The sequence below is a fragment of the Ceratosolen solmsi genome, unplaced genomic scaffold (assembly GCF_000503995.2).
Source record: "Ceratosolen solmsi marchali unplaced genomic scaffold, CerSol_1.0 scaffold3, whole genome shotgun sequence".
In the NCBI taxonomy this organism is placed as follows: domain Eukaryota; kingdom Metazoa; phylum Arthropoda; class Insecta; order Hymenoptera; family Agaonidae; genus Ceratosolen; species Ceratosolen solmsi.
Window position 1 is genome coordinate 5,042,105 of NW_011948428.1, and position 23,851 is coordinate 5,065,955.

The 23,851-nt window shown below is 30.1% G+C and overlaps 1 protein-coding gene across 1 annotated transcript; it reads left to right on the forward strand.

Annotated features, from left to right (window-relative positions):
* The first annotated feature begins 110 nt into the window (after positions 1–110).
* Positions 111–23,059, forward strand: LOC105363715 (uncharacterized). Its single transcript, XM_011501466.1, has 3 exons — positions 111–149; positions 21,911–22,000; positions 22,742–23,059. The coding sequence occupies exons 1-3, from the start codon at positions 111–113 to the stop codon at positions 22,967–22,969; spliced, it is 357 nt and encodes a 118-aa protein (XP_011499768.1). The 3' UTR covers positions 22,970–23,059.
* The last annotated feature ends 792 nt before the right edge of the window (positions 23,060–23,851 follow it).

Genomic DNA, 23,851 nt, shown 5'->3' on the forward strand with positions numbered 1-23,851 from the left:
GGGGGGGGGGGGGGGGGGGGGGGGAAGGGAGACGATATAAGCCCCGCGCCAATGACTTGGAGTATAACAGATGTTCGGGTAGAAACATAAAGTGACAAGATTAAGGAGACATGAGGCCCAACGAGCGGCGGGCCAAAGGCACGAAGAGGGTTGGTTGCTTGTGTGGGCCGCGCGCCCACCGATTAGCCTGGGACAAAGAAAGCATTTTTACGTGGATTTAGGGAAATCCTGTCTTGTCCTGCCGCCGCCCGCACTGGTTAATTGATTCGGCGAAAGGGCCCACGACCGCGCTAATGCGTCCCACGCGCGGACCCTACATTTTTAATGGATACTCTCAATTTCTTTAGCTTTTATACAAAGCGTACGACGGCCGGCTTTTATCTGTATACAATTGCGCCTATAGCGAGAGCTTCGAGGACTTGGAGGCCGATGCATTATCTGCTGGGCTCTCGATCATTTAACCAGACGTTGTTGTAATTCTTTAATTGGCTCGCTACTATTTATGCTTATACCGTATATTCAGATTTTCTTTGTAGATACTGGTCTACTTTTATATTTGCTCGGGCTCAATCTATATCGGTAAGATTCTCAAGAATATTCTAAAGAAACGGGGAGCTAGCTCCTTACACACACAGACACACAGAGAGAGAGAGAGAGAGAGAGAGAGAGAGAGAGAAAGAGAGAGAGAGCAGGTACAGCTTATTACACTCGAATTTTCTTAGTTAGCCGAACTTTCTTCGTTTCGTTTGTTTACTATTTGTACCTATTTAAACGCCTTTCCTCTTCTCAAGCCTTATATTGTAAATATAAATGATCAATTACCATCAATTATCATCAATTAACAACAATTATCATCATAATCAATTTAATTTAATGCACAGTAGCTCAATGTCTGTATTGTACGAACAATATATACAAAAAACACTTATACAAAAATCTAGGCCCATCCAGGTGAATGTGACATTACAATTTAATTGGTGTTTCATATTTTATATATACATTTAATTTTGCGAAAAATATTTTACGAGAAAATATTTCATTTAGATGATAGTAATGATTAAATTAATCATATATTTGATTGTGCATGAATAATTTTCACTAGGAGTAAATAAGAATCTGCATGCGACGTCTTATAAGACGTATGTTTTAAGTTGTTTAATAACTACATCGTTTCTTTAAAAAAAAAAAAAGAAAAAAAAAAAAAAAAAAAAAAAAAAGAGAAACGTAAATAAAATTAAGTAACCAGAAAATATTGTATCGTTTATAAATATCTTCGGACAAACAAAAATTTATCCATCAAATTATGGAATATTAACATAAAGATATTAGAAAATAAAATTTAATAATACCCAAATATTTATCTTATTTAACAAATTGTTTTTTTTTTTAATTTTCCGAAAAAATATTCCACGCACTTAAAATAAATCGAGCGTTTTAAAAGTGATTAAAGAATTTAATGAATAAAAATTGTTTGATTTAATTATATTTTTAAGTAAGTAATTTTATCTTGTCAAACTTTAAGCGAAGACATTTTTTCTCTGAAATTTCATATACAAATTAAACATTATGCGTGGCAAAAGTTATGATTCAAAATACGAATTAATATATTAATAGCAAATATGTAGCTTTTCATAATATAGATTTAAACTTAAACTTTTTTTAACCATTTTTTTTCATGACACTCTTTATTATTACGTAGAAATTTTTCAAAACAAAGAGAGTAGAATGAATTTATATACACTATTTTATCAGGAAAGTTTCTCCGTTTTTGTATCTAATATATTTAAAGAATACATAAAAGATTCTGTATAAAATTCTTATATGTGATTGTAATAATAATTTATTTATTCTTATTCCAATAATAGTATAAGAATGACATTGATTATCAACAATTAACAATTACAATATTTCGAAATTCACGGAACTTTAATGATTACAAGAAAATCAATTATTTATACATCAATTTAAGAAAATAGATTGTTATATATAATTCTAATTATTTCATTATGTGATCGATTGAAAATATTTGCTCATATGTGAATTATTATACGTGAATAAACAAAAAATCAATAGTAATCAACTAAGAGCTTAGATAATTAACTTTTTAGAAAAGAAAAATTGTTATGCTGGATTATATACTCAAGTACAAGGTAAACAAACTTCATGATTTATAAATGAATTATTTGAAAAGTCTTTTAATGATATAATGTTATTATTAGCGATAATTTTTTATTTCAAATTTTTACATAAAATAAATAAGCTTCAGTAGGTAAATGATAAATTTAACGGCGTCGAAATTGAACAAATGAAGATATTGTTTTGAAGATGTCTTTAAAGTAATAAAGAAGCTTATCATTGAATTGATATTTCTTATCTTCAAAGTCTAGTTCTATTGAATAATTATTTTAAAACACAAGCTACTCATGGTTCAACATCGACAACAAAATCGTTCTCAGAATTTCATTTACAAGTAGTTGAAGTAAAATACCTAATTTCCACGCACATTCTTGACTTCAGAGATAATTCAGGAAATATTTATTAAGATAATTAGGACAAACAAAAATTGCGTAAGTATTTTATGCTATGAAATGCTGGTTGTTCTACATTGACAACAAATTCGTTCTCAGAACTTCACATATCCAATTTGTGAACACATTCTTGAATTCAAATATAATTCAGGAAACATTGATTAGTTTGTATAATTTATGTTATAATTTTATCATAATATTGTAAATATAGAAGCTATTACGTAATACGCTTCAAATACAATTTAATGGCTTAAAATTTATTTGAAAATAATATTTGTTTTAGATTTTTTAAAAATGTAATACAAATAAAATTACGTTCTATACATCTATAAAATAGAATTTCTATACGATCAATGTATTGGTAATTTAACATTTAATTACTTGTTATTCTATCTTATATATTGTTTATAAAAATTAACTACATTACGGGCAATTCTTTTCATTTAGACTGGTAACCATTTTTTAACAATTAAATAAGAAAATATTATTATAAACTTTAATGTAAAAATTTGTCAGCAGTTTGAAATTTCTCTCGAATTATAAGAAGTGAAGTCATTAAGTATAAAATGTATCATCCAAATATATTACATCAAGTACGTTATTCATTAATTCTTATCTGTATATCTTTTATGTGCGTAAATATTTGAATGTATTAATGATATATTTTAATATATATATATATATATATGAACAAGGTTCGTTATTATATTTATAACATATCTTATTCTCATTTTTAATAATTTAAAGGAACATCAAATGTGTAAATTAATGTAGACAACAATACAATTTTAATTATGTATAAATTATCAACCACTTCAAGCATTTATGAAGGATTTATCGTTATAGACATTATTAAATGAGGAGTTCCAGTAATCTGTTATTTATGTGTAAAAATATAAACAATGTTTAACAAATCAATGTATTTGTTTTTAAATCGATGTACCTATTCACAAATACGTGACTACATTTAGTATCAGAGCATAGCTAATTAAATAACAAAATATCATATTTTAAAAAGAATCATATTAAAAAAAATCATATTCGACATATTAATAACTTGGGAAATATAATAATCTCGCATTAGTGTATAATAATATTTAATTGACTTAGGTGAAGTACAATAAATATATGATAAGTTAAAGATTCCAAAGATTTGATTAATATCAAAATTTTATTATATCAGAAAATAATTGATTTGTATAAATCAAATTTAAACGTGTCATGCTGTTTTATATAAATTAAAAGTATAATTTACCATTAAATTAGAAATTATTGGTTTCGATTCAAAATATTTCAAACTAATAATTTAGAAATATGTGTACAAGAACATTGATCAATTTTTTGATTAATTTGTCAGAAAAACATTAAATATATATATTGTAAAGTAAAAATTGCTTATATTAATAATATGAAAATTTGTGTCAGCTTATATCTAAAATGGCTACAGTTAAATATTTTATCATAATATGTAACAATTTGTGCATTAACATAATAAAAATAAGATGGGCAATGCTTCGGTGTCAATATAAATCTGAGGCGACGATAGATCTTACAAGTACAAGGTTTAGATTGTGTCAAAGATGCAAGGAATATTTTACGTAATCAAATGTATAAATTTTAGATGCGGTTGATGATTCTTCATGATTTTTATATTACAATATCGGTATAGTAATTAAGCTATAATAATTTACAATTAAAACTACAAGAATTTTATTAACAAAACATTTTAAATTCTTATTTTGTATTGAAATGTTAATACAACTTTTCATACAAATGTGGGATACAATTTTGTATACGTTCATTATTACAGTAATTATAAATAATCCATAAAAATATAATTGATATATATATATATATATATATATATATATATATATATAGGAAATGTCATTAAAATACTTTACTCCGCACCTTTTATTGATACGATTACGTTGTTTACGTACAATATTTAAAGGTAAACTATAATAAGTTACACAATGAATTTCGATAATAATCAGGGATGTCACGATGGTTGTAACTAGTGACATTGTACAGTAGCATGGAGAATGAGAATATTAAGTTTGAAAAGCGAAAAAAGAAAGAAGAAGAAAAAAGAACGTGACGAAGAGCTATAAAAAAAGCAAGAGAAAGAGAGTACGCGAGCAATACGCGCCGTGCTGTCTGCCCAATTCTCACTTCCCGCTTGCTAATTCAGTACTTGCGCCATTTCCGGCAAAAGCCGACGTCCAAGCGTGAGAGACAGGAGAAAAAAGACAGGCTGAACGAGTTGAGACGGCGAAAAGACGATTTCTGGGTAAAACCCACGCGATCAGACCATACACGCATCCCGAGACTTGGCCCAATCATGGGTTTCTCTATCTTCTCATTCGCTCTCTGACGTTTCATTTCTCTCTCTCTCTCTCTCTCTCTCTCTCTCTCTCTCTCTCTCTCTTTGTGTCTCTCTATGTTCCCCCTTCCCTCATTATATATCTTTCTTTTACTCACTCTTCAGTGGCCAAGACTATTGACTTATTGTAACTTGACTGTATCTTCACTCCTATCTATCTCTTTATTTCCATAACTTGGCAGTATTCGTTTTTATTTTTTTTTATTTTCAAATTACACTATATATATATATATATATATATATATATATATAGAGTTATATCTCTTAAGTTATTCTAATGTAAGTTTGATAGTCTGAAAAAAAATTTAAAGAGTATTATCTTCAATCAGAGAACGTATTTCTCATTATTATTGTAAAATAATGTATTTTATTGTTTAATATATCAATTCTAATAGAAGGTTTAAAATCTTAAATAATAATATGAAAGTTTGCTGAAGTTTTTGAATGACCAAACTTCACTGCATAATTAGAATTTTGTTATATGTGTCAGTATTTTCAGCAGATTTGATGAATGTTAGAAAAAAAAAAAAATGAAAAAAAAATGAAAAAAAATAAAAAAATCATTTTAATCGTATTTGTTTATTTATTATAAATTCTGTAAAATGATATTATTCGAAAGTATGGTAGACAATTTTTCGTGTACGCTTAATGAAAGTCAATAAGATTGCAGCGTATATTTTTATATACAGTTCCTAAAAAAGAGTGTAAAGAAAAATTATAATAAATTTATTGTCTCGTGCTTCAGCTTTTGAAAGCAAAATTTTTACGCAAATGTTATGTAAACCTTGAGTAATAAAAAGGTATTACTGTTTTCTTAAAGAAATATTTTAATTGACTTACGTCGAGCCTGAATAAAAACATTTACATTTGAGTAAGGTAAGATTTCTATTTAAAAATGGCAATGTGCCTTTTCTTTTAGAACGATTAACTAATCTTTACGATGTATATGTTGAAATATTCACGATTAAACTTTTGCATGCATTCCAAATTTTCAGCAAATTATTCTTAAGAGCTAATATAACTACGAGACAGTTAATAGCTACTTTTGCATAAAATTTGTATAAAATTTTTGCAAAAAATGATGAAGTTAAATTTGTTCTTCTTGTCTTTTTGCTCTCATTATCTTTTCTTTTTCTCGCTCGTTTTCTATTTCTCTCTTCTTCGTTGGTCTTATGCGCGGCACTTTTTAAGAGAGAGGGTGCGAGAGAGAGAGAGAGAGAGAGAGAGAGAGATAAAATAAGATGAAAGTTGCCATCATAGTCGATTAAGGCTTGATTCCTCCAATTTTTCTTAGTCAATTATGGTCCAGGCATTGAGGAGAGCTGATGTTAGTGTACACAGTAATATATAATAGATACTTTGTAAAAATTATAAAAAAAGATTCGATTGGTGGGTATTTTTTTTATTTTATTTAAAAAAAAAAAAAGAAAAAAAAAAGAAAAAAAAAATTCGATTAATAAAGTATATTTAATTATAATATTATAATGGTTATAGATTTATGGGGTAACTTAATTGATTGGCTGTACAGTTAGGCTATGTTAATATATGTTAATTAAATGAGCGAAATAGCTATTAAAACACTGTGACTATGTTGTATTAGGATACGGAAGAAACGTGCAAGCAGTATTTGAACATTTAAAGACAACATTAAATCAAGCTGCATAAATGGTAATGCTAATAGAATAATGATAGGAAGAAAAAAACGGCATATTTTACAGTTTTGGTTGGTATTTTACCAGTAGGAACGACGATGATGGTGTTAGTGAGTTGGGTGAATAGCTTTTATCAATTACCACTTCCTTTTTATTTTGCCTTCCTTATCCGTGCATTATATTTAATATGTAAATGAAAAAACTATTCGACATATAGATCTTATAAAAATTATTTACAATCGAGGGATATTGAATATTTTAAAAGTGCTCATTGAATATAATCTATTTTGACTTTCAACTTGGGCTGATAAAATATTACATTTCAAATTCAATCCGTAACGCATACCTCGCACATGGCTAATCCAAGTTTGCCCATAGCTACATAATAATTTGTAGTTAATTTGGAATATCGTATATTTATAAATCTTCTTGCGATAGTTTAAAGTAGCTTTCTCATAGACAAATCTGTTTTTATGAAAATGTAAATGATAATTTTACAAGATAGAATTCGTACCAGCAAGAAGACGTGCATGTGTATTTATGACTTCCGTGAACCATGAAACGCTTTCTGGGAAGATGAATATTTTTTGCCCAGGAAATTCACCTCCCTTTTGCTGGAATTTTTATAGGTCTCGTAAAAACCTATAAATTCGACGATAATCATGGCAAGAGGAGAGTGCGGCAAATTCTTTTTTCTCCTGCATACAGTTTTAAAGGTTCTCTTCGGTTCATCGCGCGCGCGACCCTTTATACGAGAGCTGCGGACGGAGTGTAATTTATCGAGCGGTCATTTGACAATTTCGTAAATTAAACGCTTTTGTTGAGACCGCCGTCGAATGGAAAACTTTTGATGGTTATAGCTATTTTCGACGTCTGTGGTCTTTATTAATGCGTTATTGAATCAGCGAATGTTTTGAAATGGATTATGGATTTTGGGCTTTATGATCGATTTTTTTCTTTCTAACACACTTTGTTTAACATATTGAATATCTTGTAATCCCTTACCTCGTAATCCCTCATTAACGCTAGTCTATTTAAGTCATTTTTAAATCATTTTTCTTTTTCATCATTCTTGAATTTAATATGTAATGGAAATTACTTCTTGAATTATACATTATCTCCAAAGTAAACATCATATGCTTTTTATATATTTTGCATTTGCAATGCCAAAAATTTGTTAATAAAAAATAATAAAACAATAACGATTGAAGTATCATGATAATTAATTTAAAAGATTAAGATTTAGATTTTTAACCACGGAATTACAATATACCTATCGCATCTAATTTCTGTAGTATAGCAAGTAATATTATTTATATTTATGAACAATATATAATATCTCTTTAATATTCCATAATAATGTAACGATATTTTTAGAAATACCATTACACTATAAATATTGAATACAGACGATCTATTAAAAAAAAAAAAAATAAATAAAATAAAATAAAATAAATAATTAAAAAAAAAAAATAATAATAATAATAATAATGTAAAGAATTTTGCAATATTTACTTGAAAAATGTGCTTATTATGATATTATTATATATTATAACTATATTATATTATAAATTTATGTATAAATTTATTAAAATACCTATCGACCTTTTATCACCATCAATAATAAAATCGCTATTTTTCATACATGAACATTCGAATTTAAAGTTTTATTTTTGTTATGTCATTTATAAAAAATTAAAATTCTTTTTATCTAATCGAATATTAACCATGAGTAAGTTTAAATTTTAACATTTAACTTTTTCACTAAATTAAATGACTTGACAGTTATTTCTTACAATTTTTTTTTCGCATCCATTTTAAACGCGCATCTTTAAAACAATTTAATAAGTTAACCGATAAAAATAAGATAATCACAAGGATTATATTATCGTCAGCTCTTATAAAATTTATTTAAAATATATTGTATAGTTACGGAAAAATAAATACCTCCAAACGACGGATTGATGTCTTAATATGATTGATTGATTATAAGAAACTATGAAAGCACTATTTTTCCATCTGTTTGTATTACTAATAGGATTTGAGTATAATTAATCATGTGGAATCATTATTGTCAGCATCGTATTCTCAATTTCTTTGAATTTAAAGATTTATTCCGATATTAATATAATATTCCTTTAATAAATTAAGTTTTCCATGTTGAGTCTGTATAAAAATCTTTGCACAAGTGTTAGAAATTATTTTTTAGAATATAAACTTTATTAGAAATTATATAGTTTGGCATATAGCGTGTAAAAAGTAAAAATACATACACACACACACACACACACACACACACACACATATATATATATATATATATAAATAAGGTATCCTATTATAAAATTTAAGTTATGAATTGAGTATTAAACATGATTGACCATATCTTGATCTTGATTGAATACATATTTTTAAATTTGTACGAGATCGATTGATAATGCGATCTGAAAATATTGTTATATGATGCTAGACGTATTAATGGCACCTTATAGTTATCGTATCGAGATAAATGGGTTTCTCGACTTAAACCAAAGGCGTTTGATAATAGAAACAAATATACACATTTAAACATATGTATGTTTGTTGAGGTAAAATTCAACGAGATAACGCTACAGTCGCGAACAAAATCAAGGTAAAGAAATTTGACGACACTACCCTGGTGGTCTGCTTATATAGTCATACTCTGGAAAACTCGCTCGCACTCCACTTGGAATATCCGAGAGTAGAGACTGCTGCCTCACCATATACATATATAGTATGTACAGCATATAATTGGCTCAATTATTATGTATTGAATATCATTTGCACGTCGAATGTTTTTTTTTTTTAATGATTATTTGAATTTATTCACATATGTATTTATAATTATTTTACGGCATTGTTTAATTTTATTTGTAAGTGCACGTTATTCAATGAATTATATTCAAACGGGAAATTGTTTTGCACATAAATCGACAATACAATTATTAATTTACTCATAGTACAAGCTTTAATAACAGACACTATTTATTGTTTATTTTTTTAAATTTTCTTTATATACTTTCCATTTTATGAAGTGTTAATATTTATCGCAACATCAACATCGTCATACGAATTATTCAGGTTAAAATTGTTTCCTGAAATTTTAAATTTATTTATGTAATATATTTATTTAATGTAAGCGTATTATTAAAAGTTAATATTGAAAACTGAAGTACTGTATAAATTGTGTTCATTGGCACTTTGCCGATAAATGAAATTCTACCGAATTTCTACATATATTTAGAAATTATTTAGATGTTTTGTTAACGATATATTTTAAGACGGTTAATATTAGAATTTTTTTGTTTTACTTTTTAATTATTATTCAGATTAAACTAAATATATTACTCAATATGATTTTAATATGTATATAATTATATTTATTATTTCCGAATAATCCATGATTAATATTGTATAAAGAACTTTTATAGATTGGGTTTATTATTTAAATTTATAGTACAAATTATTCAATTGTGCCTTTTTTTTATTTCTTAATCATAAACTCGAAATTTTATGTTCAAATTTCATTAACGAATACTAAATTTGATCATTATATTATACTATTTACGTGTTGAATTTAGTATAAAATTCTTATAAATTGTATGTATTAGATTATACATTAAAGACGTAAATATATGTATCGCTCAATAGAAAAAGAAAACTTAGCGGTTTCTCACACTACCGACACACAGGTGGCGAATGATGAACCAGATGAGAAAGACAGAAGCATCGATTGAGAGAGATATAACGACGGTGTTTGGGGGGGGGGGCAGAGAGAAAGAGAGAGAAACAGGTGGCTCTTTTACTCTTAGGTTTTTCCCACTGCAGATGGCTCTCTTTCTTCTTTCTCCACCCCCTCCAACCACCCCCCCCCCTTCCCCTCCCCGCACTCATCCTTCTTTTTCATAGTTGCTTATATCTCTTTCCTGTCCATTTCTTAGTCTTCGCTCTTTACACCACTTCACCTGTTTTCCTTTTGTCTTATTGTGCACGGCTTTTGCGCTTCTTTTACTTCGCTTTTGCTACTGGGAATGCGCACACATTTGTGCGCAGCTGCAGGCACGCAATTTTCTCATCCACGAAGTGCATGCGTTGCTATATATGCTCCTCTTGATGTCATTATTTTCTTTTTCCCGCGACTGATCGTATAATTCTTTTTCTGCACTTTCTCATCGTCTTCGTCGTCATTGTTCAGGCTCGCAAAATTTTCGCTCGTGAATCGTTGTTTGACTTAACATTTGATGTTGATGATACCATGCGATTACCATTGGAATTCATCATAAATAGGGCGTAGCACGCGTTATGCCCGAGTATGCGCTTGGGATAGAACAATTTGAGATTCCAGTTATTTTGGTAAATTTGTCGCATCTTATGTGAATTTCTAACGGAGAGGTTGGTTATTCATTAAATTCGTTAAAAATCGATCTTTAAATTACGAAATATTTTATGGTTTTATATAATGTATGCTTTTTATGATAATTAAAAAATGTGAAATATTGAGCGATAAGAGTTTTATGATTTAATGTGTTTGTTAGGGGAAAAGAACTTAATGATTTACCAATAATCAAAATAGCAATTTATCATGACTAAAATGTAATCCAAGTGAAATTTTAAATTGAAGAATTATTTACCTTATGCATTTTTTAATAAAATCAAAACAAATGTGCAACGACAAAATGAGCTAGAAAGCGAACAATTATTAAACTTTGTAATTAGGATTCGAATTGAATAAATTCTACATTTACAAGTGTACAAGTGTATTTCAAATTACTTTATGTATTTATTATCAATGCGAATGTCAAAATAAATGTGATATGATGTTTTTAATGATTGAAAAACAAAAACTTTCAATAACAACATTTTTTAATGAAATTTTTTAATGCTTCTAAATATTAAGTAGTTCCATATTTTTCGAGTATTTTAATTAATGTTTATTCATATAAGTTTTTAAATTTTATTGTATAAGTCTTTAAGTTTGTTGAAAATTAATATATCCTGTATTATTTAAAAAGTATTTTCAATTTTCAAAGCATATGAGAACTTTTATTTAAAAAACTAATTTAATTGAAATATTGCTGAAGAATTTTTATTCCATAATTACAAGTCCATGTGTATGAATTTCGTCATTTGAATAGGTTAATTGTTTGATTAAACTATTAGAGGATACGCTTATGCAAATCTTATTAAGAAAAGATGTTTGAGAGTTTTGAAAAAATGGGAAACGATATCTGCCAAGACTTTTTAATATCACCTTTATCCCTAAAAGCTCTAATATCATAATTAATCTTTATCCCCATGTAATATCACTCTCTCTGTCTCTCTCTCTCTCTCTCTCTCTCTCTCTCTCTCTCATCTCTTAGCCTCTGCTCGTGCTATTATCTCTTTTATATATTTCTAGTTCATTCTGCAAGCCACACCAGGAATAAACAGGCAAAAAGAAGGTAAGAAGAATCTACTCGTGCCCGCGTGTATGAGCACTTATGCGAGAGCGTTCGACGACTTTAAAATTCCAATATGACTTACAGTTTCTTCTGTCCCTCAGTTTTCTATCCTTCTTTCCTGCTTCAATCAATCCTAGGTAGACATACATACACTTTCTGATTCATATGGCGCGCACGCACAATTCTTCGTCTCACTCTTTTTTCCTACGACTTCGTATAACTCGACATATCCTGTGTGTGCCGCGTAGCGCGAGAGAAGTACAAATACCATCGAATCTTAATGATCTTTGATAAATACTCGAGCTTGTATTTACGATTAGTCATCGTTATAAGGGGACCGGAGAGACCGAGACGCGCATCTTTTTAAAGCGGATGACTTTTGCGCGCCTGATTAGTGACGGCGATTCGTCCTTCTCTTCTTATAGTTGGGCTTCATCTCTTGTGTGTTTGTGCCGCTGTTCTTTATTATTTTAATGCCTTTTTTTCTTACTAACGCACCTCCTCTATTTTTGTCTTTGATTATTTTATTTGTGTACGACGTGCGTACTCTCCTGTTGTTTCTTTCCTTTTTTTTTTCTTCATTTTTTCTTCTCATTGGTTCGTTCGTCCGAACAGGTGTGAGACCTGCCTTCGTAATTGAAATGCATTTTCGAGCGTGACGCGCGTTTTTAAGAGACACAGAGAGAGAGAGAGAGAGAGAGAGAGAGAGAGAGAGAGAGAGAGAGAAAGCTCCTTCTCTAAAATGTATTTCGCATAAAATAAAGCCGATCATTTCTCAGGAGTTTCGCACTTCAAACCTTTATAGAAGAGGAGGCAATTGAAAAATAAGGAAGTAGGGAAATACGCCACTTGCAATATTCACGTTAAACGTCAACGTCTTACAAAGTCAACATTTTTTTGAATTATACTCGCTTATATAAATATTATTATTCTCAGTTAATATTCAATGTGATGTAAAACAGAACAAAAAAAAAAAAAAAAAAAAAAAAAAAAAAAAAAAGAATTGAAATATAATCTTTGTATAATAGATATTTCTAATATGCATAACAATGACATTAAAAATATTTCTTTATAATTTTTTGCAATGATTAATTACATTATGGTTCTGTCTTTAATATTTTAATGCGAATAATACAAAATAACAATATATCGTACCAATTAAAACAATAATTATATTTGTCGCTCATTTAAATAATAATATTCACGAATTCGCAATGAATAAATGTTATGTTGTATGTAAAGCACTTTATAATCTTCATTTAAGACATATGATCTGCAATTTCTCACGTACTTTTTAGTACATAATTAATCCAGTGGTCCAGTTATGACGAATAATAAAAATACTCAAAATAGACGATAATGAATTTTTTTAATGCCTCTAAAATTAGACCTTTATTCACAAGCATTTTTTAATTCGAGCCGTTGACTACTAAAATGCCTTAATTTCGTCTTGCACCGAAATAATTCTTGAATATAAGTCGTCCTTCATTACTCCACTATTTTATAAGCGTATATTATATTTTCTAATAACGAGATTAAATGAAATTACATTTCATAATATGCACACGCACACGTACACACACACACACACACACACACATATATATATATATATATAGCGTTTGAAAAATTAAAAAGCATTATATAATATTTATTTCAGATAACAGTAATAGGCATAATTTATTATACGCTCGTGATGTATTTCCATTCGGTCTAATTATTATTGCTTTAATAAAGACATGTGATCAGATCAGTGTGTGTGTTTTTTTTAAACCCAGTATCTGTTTAATATTACACTATTCGTACAGAGTGTTGTAATATTCCTTAATTACGATTTCCAATAGTAATCGAAAGATAAATCGACAATTGTCAATTACGTTAATGTCGATAAAACAATGGCTGAATATTCACATGAAAATACTCGTGAATATTATGATATCGACGAAGCATCGTCGTGGCTCATTATAAATGTAACATCAATTTATTCACTACGTTTATTTATTCGAGCATTATTAAGAGTGTAATAATGATAATAATAATCAATGGTGTTCTATTGTATTGGTAAAATAAAAGGACGTAAATCGGATGCTAAATCGTTCGCCCCTCGTCGACTTGAATGCAAATCCTAATAAGCGGCGACTCGCGAGCAACGGAAGCATCATCAGTCAATGCTCGAGCGGAGGAGTCGTCGATCGACGAAAGTCCGATCGCGATTTCCGCAGCGTCCCGCGCGAATAAAAGGGAAACGAGTTGCGCGAGGGCAGGACTGTGTGAATTGCACCAACTGAATCACACGCGCGACACGTAAAGAGAAGAGCGAGCAAAGTCTCTCCTCGCGTTTCTCGCGCTGCTCTTGGCTGTCCTAAAAGTATTCCAGACGAACTAGTAGGATATCGGTCTCATTGGGCATTGCAGCGGCGGCGGTGGTGATGGTAATGGTGGTGCGGTTGGCGATGGTGGTGGCGATGGTAATGGTGGTAATGGTGGTGGTGGTGGTGGTAGCTGCGGCGGTGGCGGCTGCAGCGCGTAGGTATGTACATGCCCCGCGGGGAATACATTAATGGCGCGAGAGAGCGAGAGAGCGAGAATGCGCCGCCGAGGTGAGGCTCCCATCGAGTCGAGATCCCGTCGAAGACACCATCACCGGTGGAAGAGAAAACGTGCCTTTGTGTGCACGTGTGAAAATTCGAATGCGAGCCGTAGGCGCGAAGCGCCTTGTGACAAGAGCCAACGAGCCGTTCAGTTTCATTACGCTTTTCAAGCATTTTTCAATGATAACGGCTTGGCTGAGCCTGCTTTCGCGGCTGTACACTTCCGTATTTGCCTGCGGAGATTGTAGAAAGGAATGGGCATGTTTAGTCGCTCGTTCGTATTCGTTATACCTAGTTTCGACACTCGGCTTCCTCTATCAATTTCCAAGGACGTGCTCCAAGCAAGAGGCTTGCTTGGGGTAGGGGAGGGAACGAGGATGTAATGCTGTATTAATGCAGAGCTTGAGGCGTCAATGGGCTGAGGCATGATGGAACTAAATGGACTTTGATTATTGAAAATTTATTATTCGAGGGTGAATGTACTCAATTACGATTAATGTAAGGCCCGTACTCGCTCACTTATATAAATAATGAAATAATGATAGTTACGGCGCATTATATTGGCAAAACGAAACTTTATTAGTATGAAAAATCGAAACACACGTTATTATTATTTATCTGTAATTGTACCGAGTCTATTACGAAATTTACTTTCACTGCAGAACGTTATAAAAACAAGCATCTGATCATACAATTGAGAAATGCCTCACGCAAAAAGTATATAATTGCACTATTTTCATTACAAAATAGAAATGAAAATAAATACATTGTTTTAATGAGATGATATAATGGCAATTATCGAAGAATTAAAACGAAAATACGTAAAATCTGTGGGTTGAATGGTTAATGGTAAGGTTGGCCGTGATAATTGTGATAATTGTAATAATTTTTTAAATTATATTTATAACATTTGGTATTCAGGACGATTAGTTGCTTTTTCACGGTAATCGTCAGTGTTTGTTGATAAACGTATTTCACCAATATTTGCCGTACGTGTGTACGTCTAATACATATCACCAGCTCTTCAATATTAATATTTCATATAAAATATTATTCGATTTTCTTTCTAATGAACTCGCATCGATTGATTATTATATCGATTAAAAGTATTTGCACACTTGTGCTAGAGTTATCGTTTCAAGTAGTTTTTTTTTTATCATGTGTGTATTATGCATTTCTCGTTTGCGAGAATAAACTGATATTATCATTAAATTGGACTTTAATGCCAATTAGAATAGAGGTAACATTTTTTAATTCCATTAGCATATATTTTTTAGCATATAATCTGATACGTGACTGATGTAAAATTTATTAAAATAAATGGTGAATTATAAGTTATAATTATTATTAATTATAACATAAAGTATATAAAAATATATAATTTTTACAATAAATTAGAACATATTAATCTCAAAGTTTAAAGTATAATGTATGATATGATATATTTACTTTCAAATTAATTATATAATTTGTTTTTTCTACATGCGCATTCGACATATCCATATAAATTTATGTATAACTTCATAATCGATTCATAAATAATTTCATAACATTATCCTGATACTTAATGATAATTCAGCATACTCGTAACTCCATGACGATTGCAATCAAGTTAAAAATAATTTAATTCGTTAAATAATGATTTGTTATCGACGACATTGTCGTCTTTGGACGGTTAAATTTGCTAAAATCTTCTTGCTATATTCTCATTTAAAGTTAATGTATAACGATATAACTCAAACTCTTTTAAACGATAAACCGACCCTAGAAAGTTGAATGGTAATATTAATTATTTAATTGTTCCTGCAGAATTACTACACGACCCAATCAGAAGTTTTTGTAGAAAAATTTCTTACGCAATTTAACGTGTTTACAAGCTCGCCCAATACGCATTAACAAAAGAATTCGATTTTGTCTTACATTACGAATTATCGTCTGTGATTTATAAATAATAAAGTTCAAAATATTGCTACTTTTGATACATGTCATATATGATAATTGGTTTCGGTTTAACATTTTTATTATTCATATCTTACGAAAGCGTCTATGAAGCAATCCACATTATGTATAAAAAAAAAAAAGAAAAGAAAGAAAGAAATAAATAAATAACTAAATAAAAATCAAAAAAGAAAAGAAGAAGAAAAAAATAGAATATAAAAGAGAAAATAAAAGAAAAAGAAAAAGAAAGAAATATACAGGAATTCCAATCAACACTTGCACTCTGCAAACATAGAGAGAGAAAACAAAGTATTCATTGTAGGCGCACATGTGAGAAGGAGTCATCATTGAAGATGAAATAGATTCCAATCAAGAAACTCCCCATTATCAACTCTATCATCGTGCTTTTCAACATAAGGAGAAAGAAAGAAGCGATCGGCTCGTATCAACAAACACGCGCGTGCACGCACACGCAGCTTTAGAAGCCACACATACAGGCAAAGTCCACGAGCTAAAGAAGGCTGAGAAGAGGATGAAGAAGGCGAAGGTGAGCGAGAAGAGGAGGAAGGAACGAGTCAGGCCGAGTAGAAGGCGCGTCGTCGTCTTGCTCGTCTCCTGGCACTTACATAGCGATTCTCGTTTTCTCCCTCTCTCTCGCTCTCTCTCTCTCTCTCTCTCTCTCTTTATCCCGAGGCCGCGATCATTCCCTCGTCCCGGCCGCGCTGCTATGCATTCGTCCCCTTCGCTCACAGCTTCTTGCAGAAAAGAAACGCGTTTAACTCCTTCGACACGGCAGACAGCACGTCGCCTGCTGTTGCTGTTGTTGCTGCTGCTGTTGCTGCTCCTGCTCCTGCTTCTGCTCCTGCTCCTGCCGATGCCGATGCCGATGCTGCTCCTCAAGAACTAACTCGTCTCTTTCCCATCCGCCCCTTCGCGCCCCTTACCGTGCACCGCGCCAAGGCATTTTCAACGAGATCTTTCCACGTGATCGTCGTCGTCGTCGTCGTCGTCGTCGTCGTCGTCGTCGTCGTCGTCGTCGTCGTCGTCGTCGTCGTCGTCGTCGTCGTCGTCGTCGTCGTCGTCGTCGTCGTCGTCGTCGTCGTCGTCGTCGTCGTCGTCGTCGTCGTCGTCGTCGTCGTCGTCGTCGTCGTCGTCGTCGTCGTCGTCGTCGTCGTCGTCGTCGTCGTCGTCGTCGTCGTCGTCGTCGTCGTCGTCGTCGTCGTCGTCGTCGTCGTCGTCGTCGTCGTCGTCGTCGTCGTCGTCGTCGTCGTCGTCGTCGTCGTCGTCGTCGTCGTCGTCGTCGTCGTCGTCGTCGTCGTCGTCGTCGTCGTCGTCGTCGTCGTCGTCGTCGTCGTCGTCGTCGTCGTCGTCGTCGTCGTCGTCGTCGTCGTCGTCGTCGTCGTCGTCGTCGTCGTCGTCGTCGTCGTCGTCGTCGTCGTCGTCGTCGTCGTCGTCGTCGTCGTCGTCGTCGTCGTCGTCGTCGTCGTCGTCGTCGTCGTCGTCGTCGTCGTCGTCGTCGTCGTCGTCGTCCTCCTCGTCGTCGTTTCTTTACCTCCTTTGCTGTGCCTTCCCCTCGCATACTCTGCGCGCTCACTCGCTCGCACTCTGTCTCTCTCTCTCTCTCTCTCTCTCTCTCTCTCACCCCCTTGAGGGAGCGCGCAGACAGACTGGCAAGCAGGCATGGAATCTTAATGAAATTACGGTGAGCTCTGGGAAATTTCGGTTTTTGTCTTTGCGCGCGCGCCTCTTAAAGCACGCGCACGCGCACGCCTGCATTGTACGTGCGTTCGACGAGTGCGGCTTTGTTGCGCGATTCATGTTCTTTTTCTCTCCCTTTATTTCCTCCTATTGTTCAAGGGGCCTCGTTCGAAAATTGGGCCGATGCGATCCGGTAGCTTGCTTTTGGGTAATCGGCCAAGCCGTCGGCAGATTAATCGTGTAATTAAGGAATTGTTTTAATTGCCTGATGGGTGAAAGATTTCTTGCGCAGTACTTTCGTGATAAATTGTAATTGACTTGAAAGCCACGTTTCTAAATTAAATATTAAGCGTGCTTTTTTTTCTTTTTCTTTTTTTTTAATGTTTGTTTTTGCTTTACCTTCAACTCGTATCGCAAATTCGTGCCTGTGAAAATTGATTGAACAAATAATTGAATGAGCAAACACTTTTCTGATCACTACACGTGGCATTACATTTTTACAAATTTCTACCAAAGCATATAATATTATTAAAGTTCGATTATTAAATTTGTCATTTCCTGCTATCTACGTTATCATTATCCTAGATGATAAAATAACAAACCCAATACTTAGAGAATATCTATGAATACTATCATTACATTAAATTTATCTAATCGCGTAACAAATATTACTAATTCGCATACGCGTGGAGAAAGACCGATATTTTTACCCATTAAAAATAAAAATAAATATATTACTTACCGTTTCTTGTTCTTGTACGCACACGCATATAAAATTTTAAAATAGGATCAAACTATAGATATATTGGTGAAATTAATACAGTTGACGTAGATTGTTTACCATTGATATTCTCATGTCTTCCAATATTTTAATGCCACTGACCTTTCTAAAATTTTATTAACTTCAAATGCTTTCAGCATTTTTCAGATTATATATATTTAGATGTAAATATATTTTCAACATAGCGAGATGAAATTTGAAGATTTGAACATTTATAAGTCATTATTAATTGGATTGTTAATACTACGTGCATTATTAATACATAATGATACATAAATTAATACAAACAATAAAATAATATACATATTTGTATACATGTGTGTTTAAAATAGTGGAAGAGTGTAAATAATCAGGGAATCGTAGTAAGTTTATTTATTATATACGTGAGTTCTAATTAATCTTATTTTTTCCGCGTAAGTACATATTATACATAAATCTTCTGCAAAAATTGTCATAATTTTAAAGCGTTAATTTAAAAAAGTTTTTTATCGTATAACTTTTAGCCTCTCATATTTTTAATTTATAATATTTTTTACAGGTATATGTAGTTGATAAGAACTTTCTTAGTGCAAAATAAATTATGTAAATACGCTGAAAAAGTATAAAATATTTTATAAGAACATTAATTTCCTACACTCCATTATCGTATTCAATAAATCTGGTTTAACTCTGATTTCCTAAGATATACGAAATCTTTCTACAAAAAATACATCTTCATTATGCTACTGTAAACTCTTATCACAATTGTTCATAAGTAATATCAATATAATAAATAAGTTAAAAGATGAAATTTTATATTATAATATAATCGATAAATAGCAGTATGAATATAATAAAAAGGAATCATGATTTTAAAATATAGAATAACTTTATAAATATAAAACAATCAATCATGTATCAAATTTTTTTTCAATATAAGATATTTTCAAATTCAGATAATATTAATATTACTAAATTCTATTATTACGAGGCATATTAATTAAATATTTAATAAAAAAAAATTTGCTATTTTGAAATATATAACGAATTCTAAAATAATTTCTAATATTAAGAATATTAATTTCTTTTATGATAATGTCTTAAAACTTTAAGCTTAATTGTATAATTATATTATTGTTATTGGAATAATCGCAGATACATAGTTTTACATTTTTAAAATTTAGATACATAATAATCTATATTCAGTATTTTTAAATTTGAAATAATTATGATAAATGCTAAAGTTACGTAATCGAAAATGTATTTTCAATTAAAAAAGTTCAGTTTTATAAAGTAGTTAAAGAAAAAACAAGCAAGCATAATTTATAAACTTCTCCATGACATTTATATTAATGGGGAAAATATTTTAATTTTAATTTAATAGATTTAAAAAATATTGTTTTAACCTATTCAATTTAATTAATTCGGACATTTGAATTGCGTACTTTATCAGACATTATTTAATTTCAGCGCACAAATAAACAAACAGTTTATGATTTTTCTTTCCAATATGATTACGAATGCGGAAGACTTAGATTCACAAAGTTTACATACAGTACAGTAAATGTTAATTCATACCACTGAATAAGTGTGTCACGCGAATAATACGTACGAGAAGGTCAGAATTATCCGTATCGAATAATTTTTTTTTTTATTAATTTAAAAATTATAAATTTACCCTCTTTCGATGATACTTAATTGCAGAATTTTAAATCGTAATACTGTAAAGCCTCACTTTTATTTCTATCTTTAGAATATTTAAAGCACAAAATCTCACGATTTACAATTACAATTACTATTGTACAATAACAATTGTACAATAAATTTACATAATTTATGCTTCTTTATTAATTATGTTATATAATTATGTTATATTTTAAATAATTTCGTTTAATTTTAGTAATATGATATAATTATAAACGCAAGAATCTACAAAAGCCATTTTATTTCTTTAAAAATCACTATAATAATTTAATTATAATATAATTTCCAACAATTTGAATTTAGTTATATTAATGATAAAAATGGTTAGTAGGTATACAATTTGCATTTTATTTCCGAAGTTATATTTACTGTTAGAATATATCCCCCCCCCCCTCCCCACACTTCCCCTACCCAATACCCCTACCCCTACCCCACACCATATTGACATTTATGGGTACAGTGTGATTTTATTTTTAAATAGATAAGGCTAAAATATTATTTGTAAAATAAACTAAAATAACATTTTTTATAATTTATATTTACATGATAAAATATAATGTACATTATATTATAACAGATTTTTCATTTATTTTCTGCTTTTAGACGTAATTAGATAAGATAATTTTACTTTTAAAAATTTAAACGATAAATTTGCGATAGAAAAGAGAATCCTTGTAATATATTTATCTGCATAGAAGCGATGTATCCGATGAAATACTTTAAATAATAATTGTCTGTTCATTTCTTTATTAGTATCGTTTGTAAAATTGAAACGTTTACAAGCACAATTATGAAAAACTACGCGTTAACATTGTTAATAATTGTTTGTATTCTCGAGGTATATAACATTGAATTACGTTTATAATTAATAAGAATTAACTCTCTTGCTGAAATACAATGAATAAAGTATATAGTTATTGATCAAATGAATTGTTTATTTTATCGCCAAGTATTATTTATTTCATTAATTATTTCTTATCCATTATTATCATTATTGTCATTAATGTAATTTTCAAGTGAGTATATTTCAATGAAACGTATTTTTAATATCCGCATGGAGATTATCAAATAAGTATGTATAGATATTCATTGATTTATTTCAAAATAAGAATTTGTGAAGTATTAATTTCTATAAAAACATATACATGTAATATATGAAATACATAGTCAATTGACAAATTTTGGATGTAGAATACTTCAGCAGATTGGAAAAATGACGTTCAGATCAGCCATTTAAAGCATGTCAATTCCATTATAAATGATGCACTAAATAATATCAAGGTGAGTTTAATTATTTCGACTCTATTTGCAAAATATAAGATTTAATCATATTTGCTCATTTGGATTATTATTCAATCATGATTATTCAATAATGAATGTTTTTGTTTGCAAAGGTATGATAAGCGTGACAAAATAATTGATGAAGTGTTTTAAAGAATAATTTTTTATTTCCTAATTTATTAAACTCGTATAGAAATTTATGATATTTATAATACAAATCAATATTTACTTAAGAATTTTATTTATATGTGTGCGTGCGTGCGTGCGTGCGTACGTGCGTGCGTGCGTGAGTGTCCGTATGTGCGTATAAAATATTTGTATTCAGTATTTTTAGTGTGTTTCTCAATATAAACGATGGAAATTATAAATTTAATCTAACTTTACAGTAGAGACTTTTGCATTTTCAACTTTAATAATAAATTTGGAATATGTTAATATTTAAAATTTTCATTGTTAACAATTTCATTATAATAATTTTTACTCTTATTCAAATTGATGATAATTTATGTAATAAATTATGTAAAATTTTTTTGTAAAATATTGTCACTACACATTATTAAATAAATTTTGAAATTTTGATTAACGGAAAGAATCAAAAAATTTTAGTCAATCTAAACATCTTAAAGTAGTCTAGCTTTTAAGAAATTTTAAGAAATTTTCAATTAAAAAGTACATAGAGATAATGTAAATATATTTTTAGTATTATTTAAATACGATAATAAATTTTTACAATTTTTACAGGCACAAGCAAGAGAAAAAAACACTGCAACAGCCCTGCAATGTCAAGAGACGGCAAGATTAGAATTAAAAAGCATAACGCAGTCCGCTTATAATCAGATTACGGGATGTACCTATCCATCAAGTTCGGAAGGTGTTGCAATTAATTGCGCCCAAAAAGTTGATTCAATTGTATTCGAGCAATCCTTGATCGTCTCTAATACCGCATCTGATTGTATTAGAAATATGTAATTATAATATTATAAACTGATATTTTTGGGGCAGTAAATTTGTCTAAAAAATTCTCTTTGACTTTTGTAAAAACGTCCTTAGTTTAATATATTTTGCCATCATACAATTAATAATGAATTATTCTCTACTCTAATTTAATTGCGCCACTTATCAAAATGAATAAAAGAAACATTCGATTTTATATTCGATTATATTATTTTGATTTTTGTATTTCGCAATTAGAATTATATGTAATTTTATGTGTCCATCAAAGTAAAATAAAAGTATCATGTATTATTAAAGTGACGACCGAGGCGTGGAAATATAATAAATATAAATACATTCAGGAATAATCATAGATAAATAATAATAGTAGTTACATTTATAATACATGTTAGTAAGAAAACTTGATTGCTAAAATATATATAGATACGAGCTTAATTTAAAACTTAATAAAAAATTTACGATGAAGCAAGTTAATAATCGTGATTTTAATTAAAACAATTCGAATAATTATAATTTACTTATATGAAGAAACGCTTTTGTTTGATTAAAGTATTAGACAATTATAAATAACGATTGCATGAGTTTAGTTTTAAAAAGTGTTTTTTTTTTGCACATGAAGTTCAAATCATTAAAAAATCGATAAATTAATTAAAAAATAAAAGATCAAGTAGACTATATAATATTTATTACCTTGTCCGTACAATAAATAACTTATATTTAAGAATTACAAAAAATAAATACAGATGTATAATGAATAAATTTAATAATAAAAACCAATCATGTTCTAGTTCTAGTAATTTTTATAAATGTACATCTATATTCACTGAGGTATGATATAATTGCATAATCGATATAATTGCAACATATGCTTTTATATGCATGTGTGAATAAGTTATA